Source organism: Rousettus aegyptiacus, unplaced genomic scaffold, assembly GCF_014176215.1.
Source record: "Rousettus aegyptiacus isolate mRouAeg1 unplaced genomic scaffold, mRouAeg1.p scaffold_m13_p_1, whole genome shotgun sequence".
Taxonomy (NCBI): Eukaryota; Metazoa; Chordata; class Mammalia; order Chiroptera; family Pteropodidae; genus Rousettus; species Rousettus aegyptiacus.
This window is the reverse complement of record NW_023416284.1, coordinates 130,085,103-130,103,329: the sequence shown is the minus strand read 5'-3', so window position 1 is coordinate 130,103,329 and position 18,227 is coordinate 130,085,103. Positions and strand designations below refer to the sequence as shown.

At 32.0% G+C, this 18,227-nt stretch overlaps 1 protein-coding gene across 2 annotated transcripts in view; it reads left to right on the top strand.

Annotated features, from left to right (window-relative positions):
- The window catches only part of RNGTT (RNA guanylyltransferase and 5'-phosphatase), a 235,902-nt gene that overhangs the window by 194,638 nt on the left and 23,037 nt on the right, over nt 1–18,227 (top strand). For both annotated transcript variants that reach the window (XM_036220097.1, XM_016140623.2), the window contains exon 14: nt 434–500. In XM_036220097.1, coding sequence (XP_036075990.1) covers nt 434–500 — 67 coding nt within the window. The remainder of the gene's footprint in view (nt 1–433; nt 501–18,227) is intronic.

Below are 18,227 nucleotides of genomic sequence, written 5' to 3'. Positions count from 1 at the left end.
CTTTTTGTTAAGGTTAATTATTTATGTGTCTGGTTTTCCTTTTGGATTTTGAGACCTAATTATTTAGGTTTGTGTTATCTCCTTTAGTGCAAAAATATAGACATATAATGAATGTTTCTTGAATTGAATCCTTATAGATTTTTAAAATGTGCATCACTTTGTTTAATTCTCCCCCAGAGATACTATGAAGTAATTTGCTAGAATTACTAATATGTTAGTGTTCTACATTTAAGTTTTCATTCTTTACCTCTTGTTTTCTGAAGTATAAGAATTATTTTTTTGTTAGTTACTATCCTATAGTGCAAAAGACAAGAATAATTGCATAATACTATTTTTTCCACAATATCTGTTACATAATTTTTGATGATTGTTTTAAACTTATATTTAAGGAAGAGTATTTTAAAAATAATCCTTTTATTTTTTTCCTTTATAGGTTACTTCCTCAGAATGTTGGCCTTCTTTATGTTGGAGGTTATGAAAGACCTTTTGCACAAATCAAGGTATGATTGTTCATTTTCCAGTATACTTTTCTTAGATGTAGTTCACTTGTCCAGAAGCCACCCATATCAAAAATATCGTGAATGTGAACTAGTAATTTCATTTGCTTTTGCATCTCTGCTGAAGAAGTAATTCAGTTTTGTAAAGAATTGATTATTTTACTATTTTTGCCCATACAGTTAACTCTGACCAAAATATTTGCTATTAGTTAAAAGAGTACAATTTAGAGCCATAAATTAACCTTTCATAGTACCCCTTTTGCCATTAAGAAAACATTTGACAGCTTTATCGAGTTGTAATTAACATACAGTAAACTATACATATATGAAGTGTTCAATCTGATAAATTTTACATTCTTACACTTCTGAAACCATCATCACAATTAAGAGAAATGAAACTGTCACTCCAAACATTTCCCTATGTTCCTCTGAAATCACCCTCCTCCCCCACCTTTCCTTTTTCAGTCCTCAGGTGACCACTGATTAAAATTTTCATTTTGATTATGCAGTGCTAGTATATAAAAAGATGACTAAATTTTTATGTGTTTACTTTGAATCCTACAGTTTTATTATACTCACTTATTCTAGTAGCCTTCATAGGATTTTCTACATCACTGATTGTCATCTAATAAAGACAGTTTTCCTTCTTTCTTTCTGATCTGGATTCTTTTTATTGTTTTTTTCTTGCTTTACTACATTAGCTAAAATCTACAATACAGAGTTGAATAGAAATGGTGAGAACAAACATCCTTGCCTTGTTCCCAACCTTAGAAGGAAAGCATTTAATCTTTCATCAAAAATTATTTTTATAGTAATATTAATTAAGGTTTGATCATAGATTCTATCTAGGACTTCTTGTAAGAAATGAGATAATATGAATGTTCAAGGTGGTTAAAAAGGAAAATTTGAGACCATTCTTTTTCTTTGTTATTACAACTTTTGAGAGACTTGTAAAATTGGTTTTTGTTTTTTGTTTAATCTTATGATTTTTCTTCATATTTGTTTCTTGTCTTCATGAGTTATTTGTCTCCTATTCATTTGCGAACTATGAGTTTAAATTCCTTTCCACTGCATATATGTGACATATATTTTTATGTGTTGAAAACCAAGGATTTTAGAATAGACTGAGTCTAAATAAGACATTCAAGATATTTAATAACTGTAGAGGTTTAGTCACATTATTTATATATTAAATGAAAAATCTTACTTACATTAGCATCAGCACTTCTTTAAATTAAAGCCTCCATTAATATAACTTAAATCAAAACACTCTCGAAAATCCATTGTCAGTATCTTGTGGACCATCTTGAACTTTTCTGATGCTTTAATAATGGCAAGCATTCAGGAACATTTTTTTTTTCTTTCTGTTTTTGATTCCTAGAACATGAGTAGAGCTGTAAAGAGCCTCTTCATAAACCTCTCTTACTGTCCTGTTCACCTAATTCAACATATAGCTAGGAGTTCTAATAAGTTTCAGCAGGAACACTTCTGAAAGCCAAAATTTTTTCTGTCCATTGGTTTGGAAAATCCTGGTTCTCTTTATTAGAACTGAAATAAATAGAAATGAGAGGTTTATTTGATGTGTTTTGGGAAGGGGTGGTGTGTGTGTGTGTGTAAGTATATGTATGAGGGTAATTCCTCCATCACTCACTCACTCACTCACTTAATTCTGTAAGATAATATTTTCTATATCCAGGCCTTTCCTAACAAGCCTAGTGGCAGAAGTCAATCCTTTGTCAACCCTTTACGCCTGGATAATCAACTCAATAGAAAGATGTCCATCATTTTAGGGTATCTTTTTCCTTTGATGTTGCTGTAGGAAAGGTTTCTCTCATATACTGTAAAAGAATTTCTTATCCTTATTAATTATTGATTCCAATGGTTTTTATTAGAATGCTATATAGATCCCTACCTGATTTGATACTTACAAGTTAATTGGAAAATGATTTAAAAATTATAGTTTAAATGCTTTAGATTAGGCTAGTCAAGTCAAGGTTTATTTCCTCCGTTGCCTTACACCTGACACAAAATACCAGTATTTGTTGTGTTCATTTTTCTCCCATTAAATTAAATATATCATACTATGCTGTGTGATATAGATATCAGATATAACCTTTAATAAATGGAAACTGCTTTTTTTTCTTAAGGCATATTGATTGTTAAATTTATTTATTTTTTTATAAATCAAGATAGGAAATTGTTCACTTGACTATTTAGGTGAAGGAATTTTTATTCACTAACATCACAGGAGTAAGTGTGAGTGGCTTGGTGTTAGAGGCTTTGTTAAAGAGATATTTTACAATTGTATTTTAAAAAGAAGCTCCGTTTTATGACGATCAGAGAGAGAAAAAGAAAAACAAAAAGGATAATAGATATTTGGACAAATCTTAAATGAGTTCAAAATTAAAATTTGCTATAATTGCTAAATTTGCTGTAGCATGACAATAGATATCTGTACTATTGATATATATAATATTAGTCATTATAACCATTCTACAGACAGACACACACACATACACACACTTTTCCATTATTGCCTATCTTTTAGTTTTAGTTTTCTGTCCATGCCCTAGATAAAGACACAAACTTGTACAAACTTGGGACATCGGTATAGTTTTAGACTAGTACATCTTTATGCTAGTTTCAGATTTTGTTATTTTTAGGGAACGTTATTCCAGCTTATCATTTATCTTTTATCTCTTTATTATTGATAATATGCTATATTATCATTTATCTCTTATAACTTATCTCTTAATATCTATATGTCATTGAGGTTTCTTTTTTTAAAAAAAAATAAGCTCAGTCCTTTTACATATAATTTTCACTTAAGGCAGTAACTCTATTGTCAAGATCATTGATCCCTTTGAGAATCCTGTGAAAGCTATGGACTCTGTCCATAGAAAGGTTTACACACACACACTCTTACTTATAATATTAGAGGGTTCATGGACCCCAAATTAAGAACCCTAAAAAGTGAATAAAATATGTTTTCTTGAGTTTTACTATTAACCAAAAAGGTATTGAAAACCTTTAACTTGAAGTTTTTAGGAGGAATTTGTCATCTGAATAACTTGATTTCAAACATGCATTTTTTATTCTCTATTTTTATCATAAAATAAAAAACACTGGTCATTTTATAACGAGTTGTAATACAGAGTAAGAAGGGAATTGCCTCACATATCCATAGCTCTTGTTTTGTGCTATAAATTTCACCCTCATTCAAGACTTTTTTCAACCTTATTGAGATAAATTAAGTTTCTAAATATACTGGGATGTATGTGACTTAGGATTTTCTTAAGAGATATGATTCATTATACCTTTATATGCAGTCTTTGAACTTCAAAAGGGAAGTTTTGATTAAAATAAAATTTTGCTTAATTCCTATTTGTATGCTTTCAAGCTGTCAGAAGTTTTTTAGAAGTTCCTTATTTTGGAGGGGAGTTCTTATATCTTTGAAAAATACCTTTGTCTTAATTGTGTGTATATATATCTCCTGTTATTTATTATAGTTTATTTTTGTAGACATGTTCAAGTTTAAGCAGTAGTTTATATTTTAGACCCATTATTCTGCATTGTTTTCTAGAGTATTTCATAGTCTAGTAAAAAATTTTGATGCTATTCTCAAAGGTTTCTAGTCCCGGAGGCTCCACTTAGCAGCCAAAATCCGTAAAACTGAGGATTGAAGCCTGTCAGCATAACTTTTAATCAACTCAAGGATTGTTATGGAAAGTCTCAAGGCCACAGGGTGGTCCCTCCCCCCAGGGCTTGGTATTAGTTGCCTCTTCCAGTTCTGACAGCCAAAGAAATGTGTGAGACTGAGTCACTGAGTCACACAGTTTTCACTTTGACAATGCAGAACAGCTAAAAAATGTCTTCTGTATTCTAACTATGAATTCCATGCTGCAACCAGAAAAGTAAGGAATATTGCCATTATTCAAAGGCAGTTATTTTATAGTCAGTACAGTAGTTTCCCCTTATCCACAGGGTGTTCTAAGACCCTATATATACTATAAGTTTTCCTATACATAATACCTATAATAAAATTTAATTTATAAATTAGGTACAGCAAGTGACTAGAAATAATTAATAATAAAATAAACAGGTATAACAATGTACTATAATAAAAGTTACATGAATGTGGTCTCAGACTATCTTATTGTACTGTACTCACCCTTCTTGAGATGATGTGAGATGATTAAATGCCTACATGAGTAAGCATTGAATATAAGCACTTATTGTCCACCTGGTAATTGATATGGCTAAGTAACTAATGGATAGGAGGCATATACAGAGTGGATATGCTGGACAAAGGGACAATTCACATCCCAGGCAGGACAGGATAGGAAGTCGTAGGTTTCATTGTATTACTCAGAACAGTGTGCATTTTAAAACTTATGAATTATTTATTTCTGAAATTTTCTATTTAATATTTTCAGTCTGTGGTTGACCATAAGTAACTGAACCATGAAAAGCAAAACCGCGGATAAGGGGGGACTACTGTACAGCTAAATTATTCTCTGCCTCAGAGCCTGGTTCTGTCCCTGCTGAGGGGCTGGGTGCCATTGGTCACAGTCTCATACAGTAAGCTTTCTGAATTTTTAAAAATCACTTTACAGCCAAGGACATATAAGATTGGTGTTTGTATTCATATGCATATGTAATATATGCAAATAAATAATCTTTGTTTTCGAAATCATATTGGAAAATTCATTAAACCATCCCTGAGATTTTTTTCTGTTAAAAAAGTAGAATATTTTTTCTTTAAGGTATATTGAGCTCAGGTTGTTATTTATTACTTAAAAAACATTTTGAGATGGCGAATAACTTGTCAGTTTAAATTTTTAGGGTAAATTAAATTAAAGGTATTTATTTGGGGGTCTCTCTGTTAGGAAATACCGAAGAAGCCAAGAATACCGATTTGGTTTGTTTACTGACTGCTGATTTTTTTAGAAAAATATGTAGCTTATTAGAACAACATTTTTTACTAAAATTATTTAACATCTATATTTTATTTATTTTTATTTTTTAAATGCCAGTTTATTTCATACTATATATACATAATTTTTTTTAACATTTTATTTTTTTATTTTCCCCTTCCCTCCCTCCCTCCCCCCTTCCTTCTGGTAACCATTAGTCTATTGTCCATGTCCATGAGTCTCTATTTGTTTGTCCTGTTCATTTGTTGTTTTTAGGTTTATATCCCACATATAACAATATCATGTGATTTTCACCTTTTTCTGTCTGGCTTATTTTGCTTAGCATGATTATCTCGAGATCCATCCATGTTGTCGCAAATGATAATATTTTATCTCTTCTTATGGCTGAATTATATTCCATTGTATATATGTACCACAGCTTCTTTAGCCAATCATCTATAGTAGGACACTTTAGTTGCTTCCATGTCCTGGCCACTGTGAATAATGCTGTTATGAACATCAGTGTGCAAATATCTTTTTAGATATGAGTTTTCAAGTCTTTGGGGTAAATACCCAGTAGGGGGATGGCTGGATCATATGGTAGATCAATTCTTAGTTTTTTGAGGAGCCTCCATACTGTTTTCCATAGTGGCTGTACCAATTTGCAATCCCATCAGCAGTGAGTATATGAGGGTTCCTATTTCTCCACATCCTCTCCAACATTTGTTATCACTTGTCCTGTTGATTATAGCCATTCTGACAGGTGTGAGATAGTATCTGATTGTGGTTTTGATTTGCATTTCCCTAATAGCTTAACATCCATATTTTAAATCTTTAAAATTTCTGAAGCATTATATCAAATAAAGATGCAGTTCCTAGAACTTAGTATTTTAGTTTAGTGGCTTTTAAACTCTTGACCATGACCTATAGGAATGTAAGAAATGTATTTCCATTAGGAGCCGACACACATACACATGCGTGTATTTATACATAGACGATGTAAATTGAAGTTTCAAAATAAGTGTGATGCAATAGCTATATTTTCAGTTCTGTTCTGTTTATTTTTCTGTTGATTTGATTTTTAAATGCTCTTCTCAACCCACTAAATTAACTTCTCTGTTGGAAAATGGGTCACGACTCACAGTTTGGGAAATACAAATGCAGTGTATGACTTGTCCAGCTAATGCTGCCATATGCTTCTGGCAGGAGAATGCCACATTTATACAGTGCAAGATGATAGTGGAAGCTTTCCTGCACCTGAGTTGATGATAGCAATTGGAGTGGCTTTAGATGGGAAGAAAATGGTAAGATGTCTTACTTGCTGGGAAGAGAGAAGAGGAAAGTATAGGAAAAAATAAATGAGAAGTGAATTAAGATGTTTTATGGAGCCAAGTAAAGTTATTTTCTGTTTCAAAAAAATCCTAATTCTCAAGAACAGAAGGGAGCTTTCTACGCCTACGCTGCCTTCCAAATGATTCCATGTATTTTGAGGATAGAGAAGGAAATAAAGGTAAGATCTCCCTCAGATGAAAAAAGAGAAATAGAAGTGAGTGAGAAATTGAGAGAAAGTAGTGGAATCAGATCTAAATTTGTGTGACATATCCATTGAACAATGGCTAAATTTTCTGTAGTACTGTAATTGAAGAGGCGAATTTTCAGTCATAAGGGTAGATGGTGGTTATCTCTTTGTTGAATACAGATTCAAAAAGTAGAAGAAACAAAACCCTCATAGAAATGCTTCAGGGTGCTTCAGGGTCACTGCTGGGCTCCCAAGTGAGCCTCTACTATAACTTTCGTGTATTGTTTACTAATAAATCACATGGTAATTACAGACTAGGTTTCCAAAAAGTATCTATAGTAGTGGTTCTCCTGCCATTTTACCAAGGTGCTTTAGGCAGCATTACTGCCAAAATTGGCCTACAGTCCATACATGCTTCAGTTTCAGTATTTTTATCTTCATGTCCTTGGAAAACTTATCTACAAGATTATAAGCTTCCTGGGGGCTGAGCTGAGCCTTGTGCCTGAGACATAAAAGAACTAACTAAATATTTGATAACATTATTGAAGAATGCCTAGAAAACCAAGTGTTATTTTTTAATTGATGTACGATTGACGTATAACATATTAGTTTCAAGTGTACTATGGACATAGGTTCAGTATCTGTGTACATTGTGAAATGGTCGTCACAATAAGTCTAGATACCGTCACATGGCTACAAAAATTTCTTCTTTTCTTGTGATGAGAACTTTTAAGATTATTCTCATAGTAACTTTCAAATATGCAATACAATATTATTAACTATAGTCATCATGCTGTATATTACCTCCCCATGTCTTATTTTATAACTGGAAGTTTATACCTTTGACTCTCTTCATCCATTTTGCCCAGCCCCCCACCTCTGGCAACCACCAATTTGTTATTTGTATCTATGAGTTGTTTTTTTTTCAATCATTAAGTATTTACCTTGAAGGTGATCAAAATATTTAAAACTCTGATTCTAATTACATGTTTACTGCCCTAAAACTTTATTTCCTAATATCTATTACATCTTGGCTTGTAATGTCTTTGATATAACATAAAATATTTTATTTTTTAATTTAAAGTTGTTGCAAATTATTATTAACATCAGTAATGTTATTTGAAATGTAGATTTTGTGAATACATTATTCTGAGAACATTTTAAATATAGTTCTCAAATTAATTTACAATTAAGAAAGTTAGCATTTTTCTTAGCTGGAAATTCTAATAACTTTCAATCTCTTTTAAGCTAGACAGTTTTTAGAAAAATATTAGAAATTATTTTAGCGTATTCTAGTTTTTTAAAAAACTAGACTTATCATTTCAGGCTGAGGTCTTGATAAATGTGTTTTGGAAAGAAAAAGAATAAACAATTCTTTTTTGTAATTTTGTAATGTTCTCAAAAAAATAAATGGTATCATGCCTACTTAGGTATTTATACTGCAGTGACCCTTCTATTTTAGTGAAAGGAAATAATGTGGTACTTCTGATCTTGTTTTTTTCCTACCAATATTTTACTTCTAAATAGTTCTTAAAAAAAAGAAGTAGTTATTTGTCTTGAATTTCAAAGGCACTGATAACCATGTAAATATAAAAGATACCTAAAATGACTATTGCTGAAGTCATATTTCCGACAAATAATGCTACTGTCTGATCTAGATTTATATTAGACATCTAGAAGTTATATATATTTTATTTTATTTCCATAAAAGAATTTCTCCAGTAAGTAGACAGTTATGAAGGAATATTCACGTGCCTTCTTGTCTAATAAAATTTCAAAAACACCCCTCCTCCTTCCTCAAATGCAGAGACAGAAACAACCCATTTCAAATGTTCCAGAGCCCTGAGTCAGGCAGTTAGGAATGCTCCAGACCAGTGTTCTCACTGTTGACTCTTCAAGAACAGTAACAAAGTCTGAAACTCTGAAACTAGCTATACAAATCCATTAATGTTGCCAGTATTTGTAATCAGAAGTAATGCAGTTGCTACCTTGATCTCCTTCAGAAGTTTGGGACTGCTGCAGTATCTCTTAAAATAGTTCTTTCATAAATAGCTAAATATTTTTTCTATATCCCCAGAGTTCATCATCTATAGAATTATTTGCCAGTAAGTAAAAATAACAAGTTTGTAGTTCAGGAAATTCACAAACTATACTAAATGTAATGAAATAGAAAATTTGTAGAAACTATTATAAATTTAACATTGCAAATATTAGTCAGCATTGAGGTACCATTTGGATATTTACAGTTTTACTAAAATATTTTAAATATTGACATTTAAATTCTTTCTAAGTGTTACCTAAGCAGAACATTTCTGATACCCAGGAAATAGCTTCAGAAGTGATCATTATCTGCTAAAATAATATGCTATCTTTGATAATAACTTTTAATTAAGTTTTCTGCTAAGACTTAAATCTGGTAACAGTTGAAATATTAGCAGGGAACACATTATCTATATAGTTTATTATTATAGTCCTGAGTTTTGCTTGCCACAAGTAGGCCAAAATGATCCCTGTAATTGACATAATACTAATTAAGACACTGATTGGACTAAATGACCAGAGGAAAAGTGGTTCCACCACAAGGATGAAGATAGAGTCTTAATGTGTTGTTTACATAAAAAGAGATAGAAGTATAAAGTGCTCCAAGTTATAATCTTACCTCCGCTACTTAGTCATTTTTGAGTGTTTATGTTCATTAGTTGTTAATAGCAAGAGCTGAGAGTTCTTGTATTGGGAACATTTGTGAATCTCTGAGTTGTTAAAAGGCTTCTAATTACAGTATTTCTGATATAATCGTGAAGTATTTTCCTTTCCGTCCCCAAAGCATCTATTTTGAAGTTTATTGTGTCATATATTTCACCTCAGCTATCATTTTTTAGAAGGGCCAACCCTACTTTTTTTTCTTTCATATTAAATGCTTTTTATTTTACAGTTGTTACAATATCCAAGAGATTTGCAGGAAAGTATTGCTTGGTTTTTAATTTGAAACAGTTTCTAGATATCTAAGCTATTTCTTTAAGAAAGAACCAGCTGATAGAAAATCAGGTGTATATAAACATATCACCTAAGCATTTTGAATGCTCTGATTAGGTCAGAAAGAAAACTTTAATATCTCATTTGCAAGATTTTTTTTCCCAACCAGGTGTGACACATTTGCAGGTACAGTGAAAAACAGTTTCTCATTTTCTGGCTCAAAGTTGAGCATAGCTAGAATTAAAACATTTTAATGTTTTTCAAGATCAGTATATCTTGGAAGCATTTTGATGACTCAGGGCTGATTTTAGCTGCAAAAAGAATCATAGCAGAATTGCAAAGAGAAGGAACAGATGTTTTTCAAGTTTCAGTATGAGTAGGTTGGTTGCATAGCACAAGGGTAATTGGCTGATGTAAAAGGCAGTTAGTTACTGTGAGAATAAGCAAGGACATGTTCTCAGCTTTGTTATGGTTTAGGAAAAGCATGAATGAAATAAGGTAACATGTGCACTATGTAAGTCATTGGATGTTACAAAGTGAAGGTTTCTAGAGTAGAATAGAGCCACATAGGGAAAAGGCAGAAATTGTATTGGTGGAGGTAAGTTACTTTTAGTGATCAACTATTCCATGCTGTTGTATCCTATTAAGAGATATAGACTTCCAGGCTCTTGTAAGAGTCACTCTTAATCATAATAAACACAATCTTAAGTTTGATGATGATTTTGAAACACTTTTCTTAAGCTGGCCTGAATGACTTAAATTAATAAAAGCATGAAAAAATATAGTTCGAGAGAAGGAAGTAAAGCCAAGTCTATTCTTTTGAATTCCACATGTTCTTGGCAGTGTCTCTTATGTCCTTAAAAGATCTACATGCCTTGAGTCCAGGTCTCTGCCTCAGTTCTGTTCTGTTAGCCAGGACAATTGACATATGAGTTTTGAGTGACTTGAAGTAAGTCTGTGTCACTTTCTTCCTCAGAGCCTCCTACTTCTTGATAGTCTATATTTTAAGCATCTTCACAGTCTCTAACATAAATTCGGTCTCTTATTTATGGCCTTCAGAACCTTTCATAAGTTTACCCTGCATTAGTTTGCTTTTTTCATTTTTAAATTATCACCAACAGTGGCTTCCTAATGCCCACTGTAGCAAATGTAAATTCCATCAGCTTTTCTTATCCCATTGTACCCTTATTTTCCCTAACTCCCACTTTTCTCTAATGGTTATAATTTCCTACTGTTTTGACTATACATAATATATTCTTGTCCATTATAACCATCAAAACTTATTTGCTAGTCAAAAAGAAACATTAATTAAATATATATGTACAAGGTATGTTGGTAGAGACTGGGGATATAAAGATTAATATATTTGAACTGTCCCCAACTTATTTATAGTCTGACTGGAGATATGGAAGAAATATCTTTGTAAAAACATATTTAACAACACAAGGTAGGATGGAATGTGTCAGATGCTTGGAATTAGCTGTAAAAGTCAGAAGCAGAGGAAGAACTGTAGACTGGTGCAGTTGAAGTAGGATTCACTAAAGAAGTTAGAACTAGGCCATTCTACCAGTTAACAGTAGGTTGTGTGTGGTGGCTAGTGGAGGGGAGGGGATAGAGATAGAGATGGAGATAGATTGTGTTTCCCTATTTACCCTCTGTAGGGATAAAAGGATGACAGGTGTTTCAGGAAAATAGAAAATTAAAAGCGTGGAGCTATAAAAACTTGCCTTGGGTACAATAGCAAAAGTTTATGTGAGGAAGTAATAGGAGATATGGTTGAAGAGGTAAATTGGTGTTAGAAATTTTTTTAAAATTATACCAATAGCAAAATTGTACAGACCACTTTTAAGAATTTCTAAGTTGGGACTAGATGAAAAAAAAAAAAAGATGCTACTACCTTTTTAAAGAAACATCAAAATTTTGGGTAAGAACAAACCTTGACATAAAGAACTATTTTCTTCATAATTCATATCAGTATTTCAGATGGCTTCTTAAGGTCCTAGCTAAAGAAACTAATAATTATGGTCACTAACATGGACAATAACAAAAGGGTCTTGAATTCCTAGAATCGTCAATGTCATTAAAATATTTTTGTGGCTTCTTCATATTATTTTGAAGCTTTCATTTCTAAGAGAAGCAGAAAATTGGAACTAAAATAAAAATATTTCAAATTAATGTTTCTATTTGTTTTTTCTGACATTCTGTTGCTGCTCAAGTTGAACTGTTATTTATGACAGAAGGTGACTGCTTTAGAGAACCTTTCATAATATGCCTAGTTATATCTTTGGATCTGACAGTTCAAAGCACGGAAGAGCCTGCTTTTCCATAAGTTATTTTAGTTATTTTCATCTTTCTTGTGTGTGTCTTGAGAAGTTAAGATTAAACCTATTTTTCATAGGAGAATTGTATTCTGGGGGAAAAAAAAAACAGATTGATTAGTTCAGGTTTGTTCAGTGCAGATTTTTATTGTGAGAAAGAAGTCAGTTCATTATACCCTTTTCCCACTGGAGGTGATAATTACCTTTTGTTATTGTTTTCACAGCTTTTTCAGAGTTATCTTCAAAATGGTGACTTTAAAAACATAGTATCAAGAGTCTATTATTGAGTTAAAAATAAATAATAATTATTAATAAATAATACATGCATAAATCAAAAAATCTAGCTCCTCTGGTATACTGTTTTCATTAAACATCTTTTCCAGTAATCTAGAAGCAGAAACCTGTACTCTAGTGATATGGTACCCAATAATAGAATTTCAGTATTTCTGGTTGGATATATATTCTTCCTTTTAGAATAATCTTTGACATTATTTTCAAAATTAGATGTTCATATAAGACCAATGACAATTTTTTAAAACTTAGCTCTGGCATAAATGGAATTGTAACATGATTTTAATTATACTAGGTATAAAAATAAGATATTTTTATAAAGAGCAAAAAGAAATAATTTTTATTGACCATGTATTATGTGCCCAGGACATACCCTCCTGATATGTATAGCAGTCTTATAAAGTAAATGTTATTGATATTAAGAAAATTGAGTCACAGAGAGATTCAGTAATTTGCCCATGATCATACAGCTAATAAATGATATAATTGGAATTGGAACCCAGGTTTTTTCTGACTCTCTAAGCCCATTATCATTATTCTTAGAGTACTGTTTTTGTGTAAAGACTGCTAACTTAAATTTTTCATTCAAGAATGTTGATCAGTGTTGATTAATGTTAATCACTGTTGTCAGCCCATAAAGCAGTGCATTAAAAACACAAGCTCTACAGAAATACAAAGACAGTAAAGACTTAAGTTATCCAATATCATCATTATTTAATGAAATATTTCCCATGTAACTTTTTAAAGCAAACATTTATGTTAATGTTTTTTCTTTGATGTATTGAAAATATCCCAACCTTTTAAAAGTGTTTTGTGATTTATATAACTTTTGAGTATTATCTTCATCTGTTTGCCTGTTAATAAAGTAATGGCCTCAGGAATTGTTAATGTCTCTTTAGCTAGTTACTGTCTCAGAAAGTGGCCCAAGATTACTATGCTTTTGTGTTTGGTGGTTTGCTGCTAGCTGTTGTTTCGCAAAGTTTACCAATTCCTTTCTTGTTGTTTCTTTTTTTTATTTTCTGCTAATAAGTACCAAAATTTCTAAAGAAAATCAGGTAATTAAATGTGTTAAATCAGGCCTTAATTTGCACCCAGTTATCTATATCCATAAGTTTTGACCAGTGAACCTAAAGGTGTCGCTACATCCCTCCTGGAAAAATATAGTACTTTCATTCACTGACATTGCATTCCTAGTTTTGCTCTTTTTAAATGAGAGAGTGCTAATTATTCCGTGTTTTCCTTAAGGCAGTACTACAGCAGTGGTAGTGGTTTTGTTTGTTGAAAGGGCCCAATGAATAACCCTTTATTTCTTTTAAATACATATATTGCTCTTGTGACCCTAAATATTTGAATGCGGCTCTAATTACTGGCTGAGTATGTGTGAATATAGATAGTCTAAGAAGGTAAAAGGCATCAGCAGTTGTGCTCAGAAAGAATGTTCTTTTATTTGCAGTGGTTTCTATCCTTTAATGAGCCTGATGCCTTTATTCAGAGTCTCCCTTTCTTCACCGTGAAAGTAGCTGATGTCTCTGTCACTGCTGCTCATGGCTATATTAAATGGTGTAAAACCAGTTTGAAACTTAAAATACTTTTCCAACTTAACTTGCACATGTGTATCTTGAGCAAAATGACTGAGCCAGTTTGGCTTTCTATTCTGACATTCATTTTCTTTTAAGAATTTTCACTTTTGTCTAGCAGTACAGTATGGTTTATAATCCATATTTCTCTTCTAAGTTTATCTGAAGATTTAGGTAGATTTAGTGATGTCTCTAAAACAGAGCTTATCTCTAATGTCTGAGTAATTTTATGGTATATAATCATGGTGGCAGTATATTTCAGCTTTACCAGGGTCATCGTAAAGAAAACATGCTGCAGATTTAATATAAGATGAGAGCTTTTTTATCCAACTGGAAACTTCCAAGCACTCTTATAAAAGAGGAACCTCTTAAAGAATGGTTTCATCTCTCTTACAATTAATGAGAACTCTTTCTGAATTTTTATTTTGTGGGCTTACAACTTAAACATGCTATTGAGTTCTCCTGAATATACAAATAATATGTATTCATAAATGGGTCAGCTATAATGCCAAAGCTTTTTCGTGGTCATTTATAACTGTGGAAAAATTGTCTGAGATGACACTCACATTTTTACCTCTAATCTTCATTCTTCTCTTAAATCTGTTTTGAATTTTCAGATGCCTACTGCACAGTTACATTGAATATTTCAATATCACTTCAGATTCACTTATTTTTGTTACTTATTGCTTAAGCAAACATTTAATGAATATCTGCCACATAGCATCATTCATTCATTAAGCTTTAATTCAGTTAAGCCCCCATTTTTGCCAAGTATACTTTGATAGGCACTGGGATTAGCATAGTAAATAAGAAGACTGAGATAGTCCCTGCCTTCATGGAGCTTACTGTGTAATGTACAATTCTGATTGAATAAGTTCTTCAGAAGTTGTTGACTGTAATGATAGGGGAAATAAAGCGATTATTTGGATGGATGACAAGGGTAACCCACCCTAATGAAGTCACTTTTAAGCCAAGAGATGAAAGACATGAAGAAGTTAGTTGAGTTGGGGCAAGCTATTTGTTCTTTCTGTGTCCTCAGTTTCCTCACTTGTAAAGTGGATGCCAAGAGAAAAGTAATAATAAGTTAGCTAATACATGTGAAGCACTTAGGACAGTGCTTGGCCCTGAGTGTGGCTGCTTTCTTCATCACCTTCATCATAATCATCAATCGTTCATTTCTTCAGTATTCAAACATTTATTGAGCATCTACTAATTGTTAGATATTTTCAACGCTGTGGTGAGAGTCAGAAATGAAAAATATAAAATCTTTCCAAGAATTTACTATATGTATATAAACACACACACACACACACACACACACACACACACACACACAGAGCAAAAAGCAAAGAATAATACAGAAAGAACCATCAAGCAGGTATGAGTCAATTTCTGGGAAGGAGCAATCCTTTCTGGGAATGGTATGTGATTTGTGTCACTTGGCAAATAATCACATACTGAACTCTATTTTTGCCTCTACTCATATTTACCTTCTAAGATTTTACCTCTCTAGATCTTTATTTACCACTGAAACTTTTCATTCTTGAAGTGAAAAAGTATATATCTCATAGACTGAGGTTTATGGATAATAGGTGCTCTGTATGTTAATGAGTAGTCTTGGAAACCTATTAAACTTTTTAGGGTTGCTTATATGAAAACCTCATAACTGCTGGAGACCTTTCTTATATTAGCATCACACACTTTAGGGGGAGCTCAATATAGATTAAGAAATAGATGTCTCAAAATTAAAACATGTTCCCCATATTCTTCACGGATGTGTACCATATGTTGATTCCACCGAATGTCTGTTTTAGTTTTTTGCTGTAGTAAAGTGGCATCTTTGACATCATTTAAAAAATGTATTATCATAGTCAGCTGAAAAAAAATTAAGAAAAGAATCAATGGTGATAATCATTTAAAATTTTTTTTTTTGACAGTAGCAAAAGTAGCATACTTCATTTTTGCTGATACAAAATAAGAAGTTCACGGACAATTACATATTTCAACAAATCAAAGTTTTCAAAATGTTGCTTACATTTCTCTCATGAGAGAAAAAAGTTATGGTGTAGTAAATAGCATATTGTAGATTTTGAAGAAAGTGTGTACTAAAAACATCTGTAAAGATGGGAAAATGCCTCTGCTTAACTGGTAGAAACCAGTGTAAACATCTCAGCCATAATACCTATATATCTTATTCACTAGAAGAAAAGGAAACTTGAACATTTGCTGGAATCTTGTGTTTTTATCTTTTAATACAGTATATTCATGATTAAGATGTAATTTTTTTTGTCTAAACTTTAAAATATAAAACTATGCTTTCTAATAAACATATTTATTTCACAGGTGGAACATTGGCTTTATCATAGCAAATAAACTGCCTCATAGATTATATCATCCCCCAAAATAAAGGGTAGTATTCAGAAATTCCCTGGTAATAGGTCTCTGAAGTGGCTTTTAATCTCTTAAAACATAAGGCTTTTATGGGATGAGGCATGAATTAATTTTCTAGCTTTTGACAAAATTGAATCCTAAAAGCATCCACATACATATGACAATCACTTCTAGAGAGTAATTAGCTTGCTATAAATACAAGAGATTTCCTGTGAGAAAATTGCTCATGCTATGTAACTGATAGAGGAATTTGGCAGATGAGAGAAAAAGTATATGTTATCCAAAAGAATAGAACCCTTCAGTTTTTTAAGTTTGTTTTGGTTCTTGTGCTTTTTTTTTTTTTTTTTTTTTTTTTTTTTTTTTTTTTTTGCTTAGATTTAATTGTGAGAAATGTGACAGGCTGGTGGTGTGTGAGACATGTTTATGCCCTTTATGGGGTATGGGATTAACTTTCATAATTAGTTTTTAGAAATCTTTATGGAAATTTTTTCATGAATCTCTTAAAATGCATGAACGTGAATTGCCATTCAGTTGAAAGCAAACCAATCCTTGAAGTTTAGAATAGACTTAAGAACGAGACAAACCTGGTGCAATTCTCATCCAATTTATGTACCTTATTAGATATACCTTGGTTTTTCATCTATAAAATGGGAATGACAGTATCTGGTTCTTAGAAAATTTGTGTGAATTGTGTAAATAGTGTGGATAAAGCACCTAGTACAATAGCAGGTTTATAAAAGTCATCTTAAAAAATGATGTTTCCTTCTACCCCATCACCTTCCCCCAAGGCATTTAATAAGCCATTGCAAATAGGTGCCTTATTCTTTTATCACCTTGGGATCCAGATCATTAGGATCTTCAGAAGTACTTTCGTTTTGCATCTTTCTTTTAAATGAGAAACTAAGCAAGCAAATACTAAAATCATGGATGTGTTTTTTTGAATATGTGTTATAGGGGACTTGGGCTGCCTAAAACCTGGGGGTATATATATGGCTGTGCTCATGTCTGTGACAGAGTTCCAACTTAAGGAGAAATTTTGAGCCAGGTTTTACTTTGGTTTTAATGCATAAATAGCCTCATGAAATAGCCAATGGTTTCTAACTCTAATGGAATGAAAATAAACCAATAGTCTATTATTTACCTTCATTTGCTAATATTAATAGTTTTATGCTAAAGCATATATTGAATGAGAAAGAATGAACTACATAAGGTTAATTTCTTCACTTTATTTAGTTTTATTTTCTTTTTTAAAATGGAAGCTGAAGGAAATGTAATGGAAGGAGAATTCTTCTGTGTATGTAATACATTATATTTTCCTACATAAACTGAGTGCAGAATAATCCTAGGGGAAAAAAAAAAACACACAGGAAAGCAGGCTAATAGAGTTGCCTCTGCTGATGTCTACCAAATGGCTTACATAGGTTAACCCATTCAGTTCCAACAGCAACCATCTGGCAGATCCGACCAATTGTGCTGCAGGTTATGTAGCTTATAAGGTGCATAGCATAGAGCATCGTATCATAGAGCCTAAGGATTTTATAGCATGGAGTGTGACACACATGTATCAAAAGCACTGGAGTCAAGATTTTAATCTAGTTCTACCTACTCTAAAATTCTTTATATTCTCTTTTAGTACCCTTTCTTAAATTGTCTCAATAATGTAGCAAAATGAGAAAGATACTATATAGAATTGTCCTTAAATTATATGCCTTGTAGTTATCTGTGAAGAAATAAAAAGGAAGCAG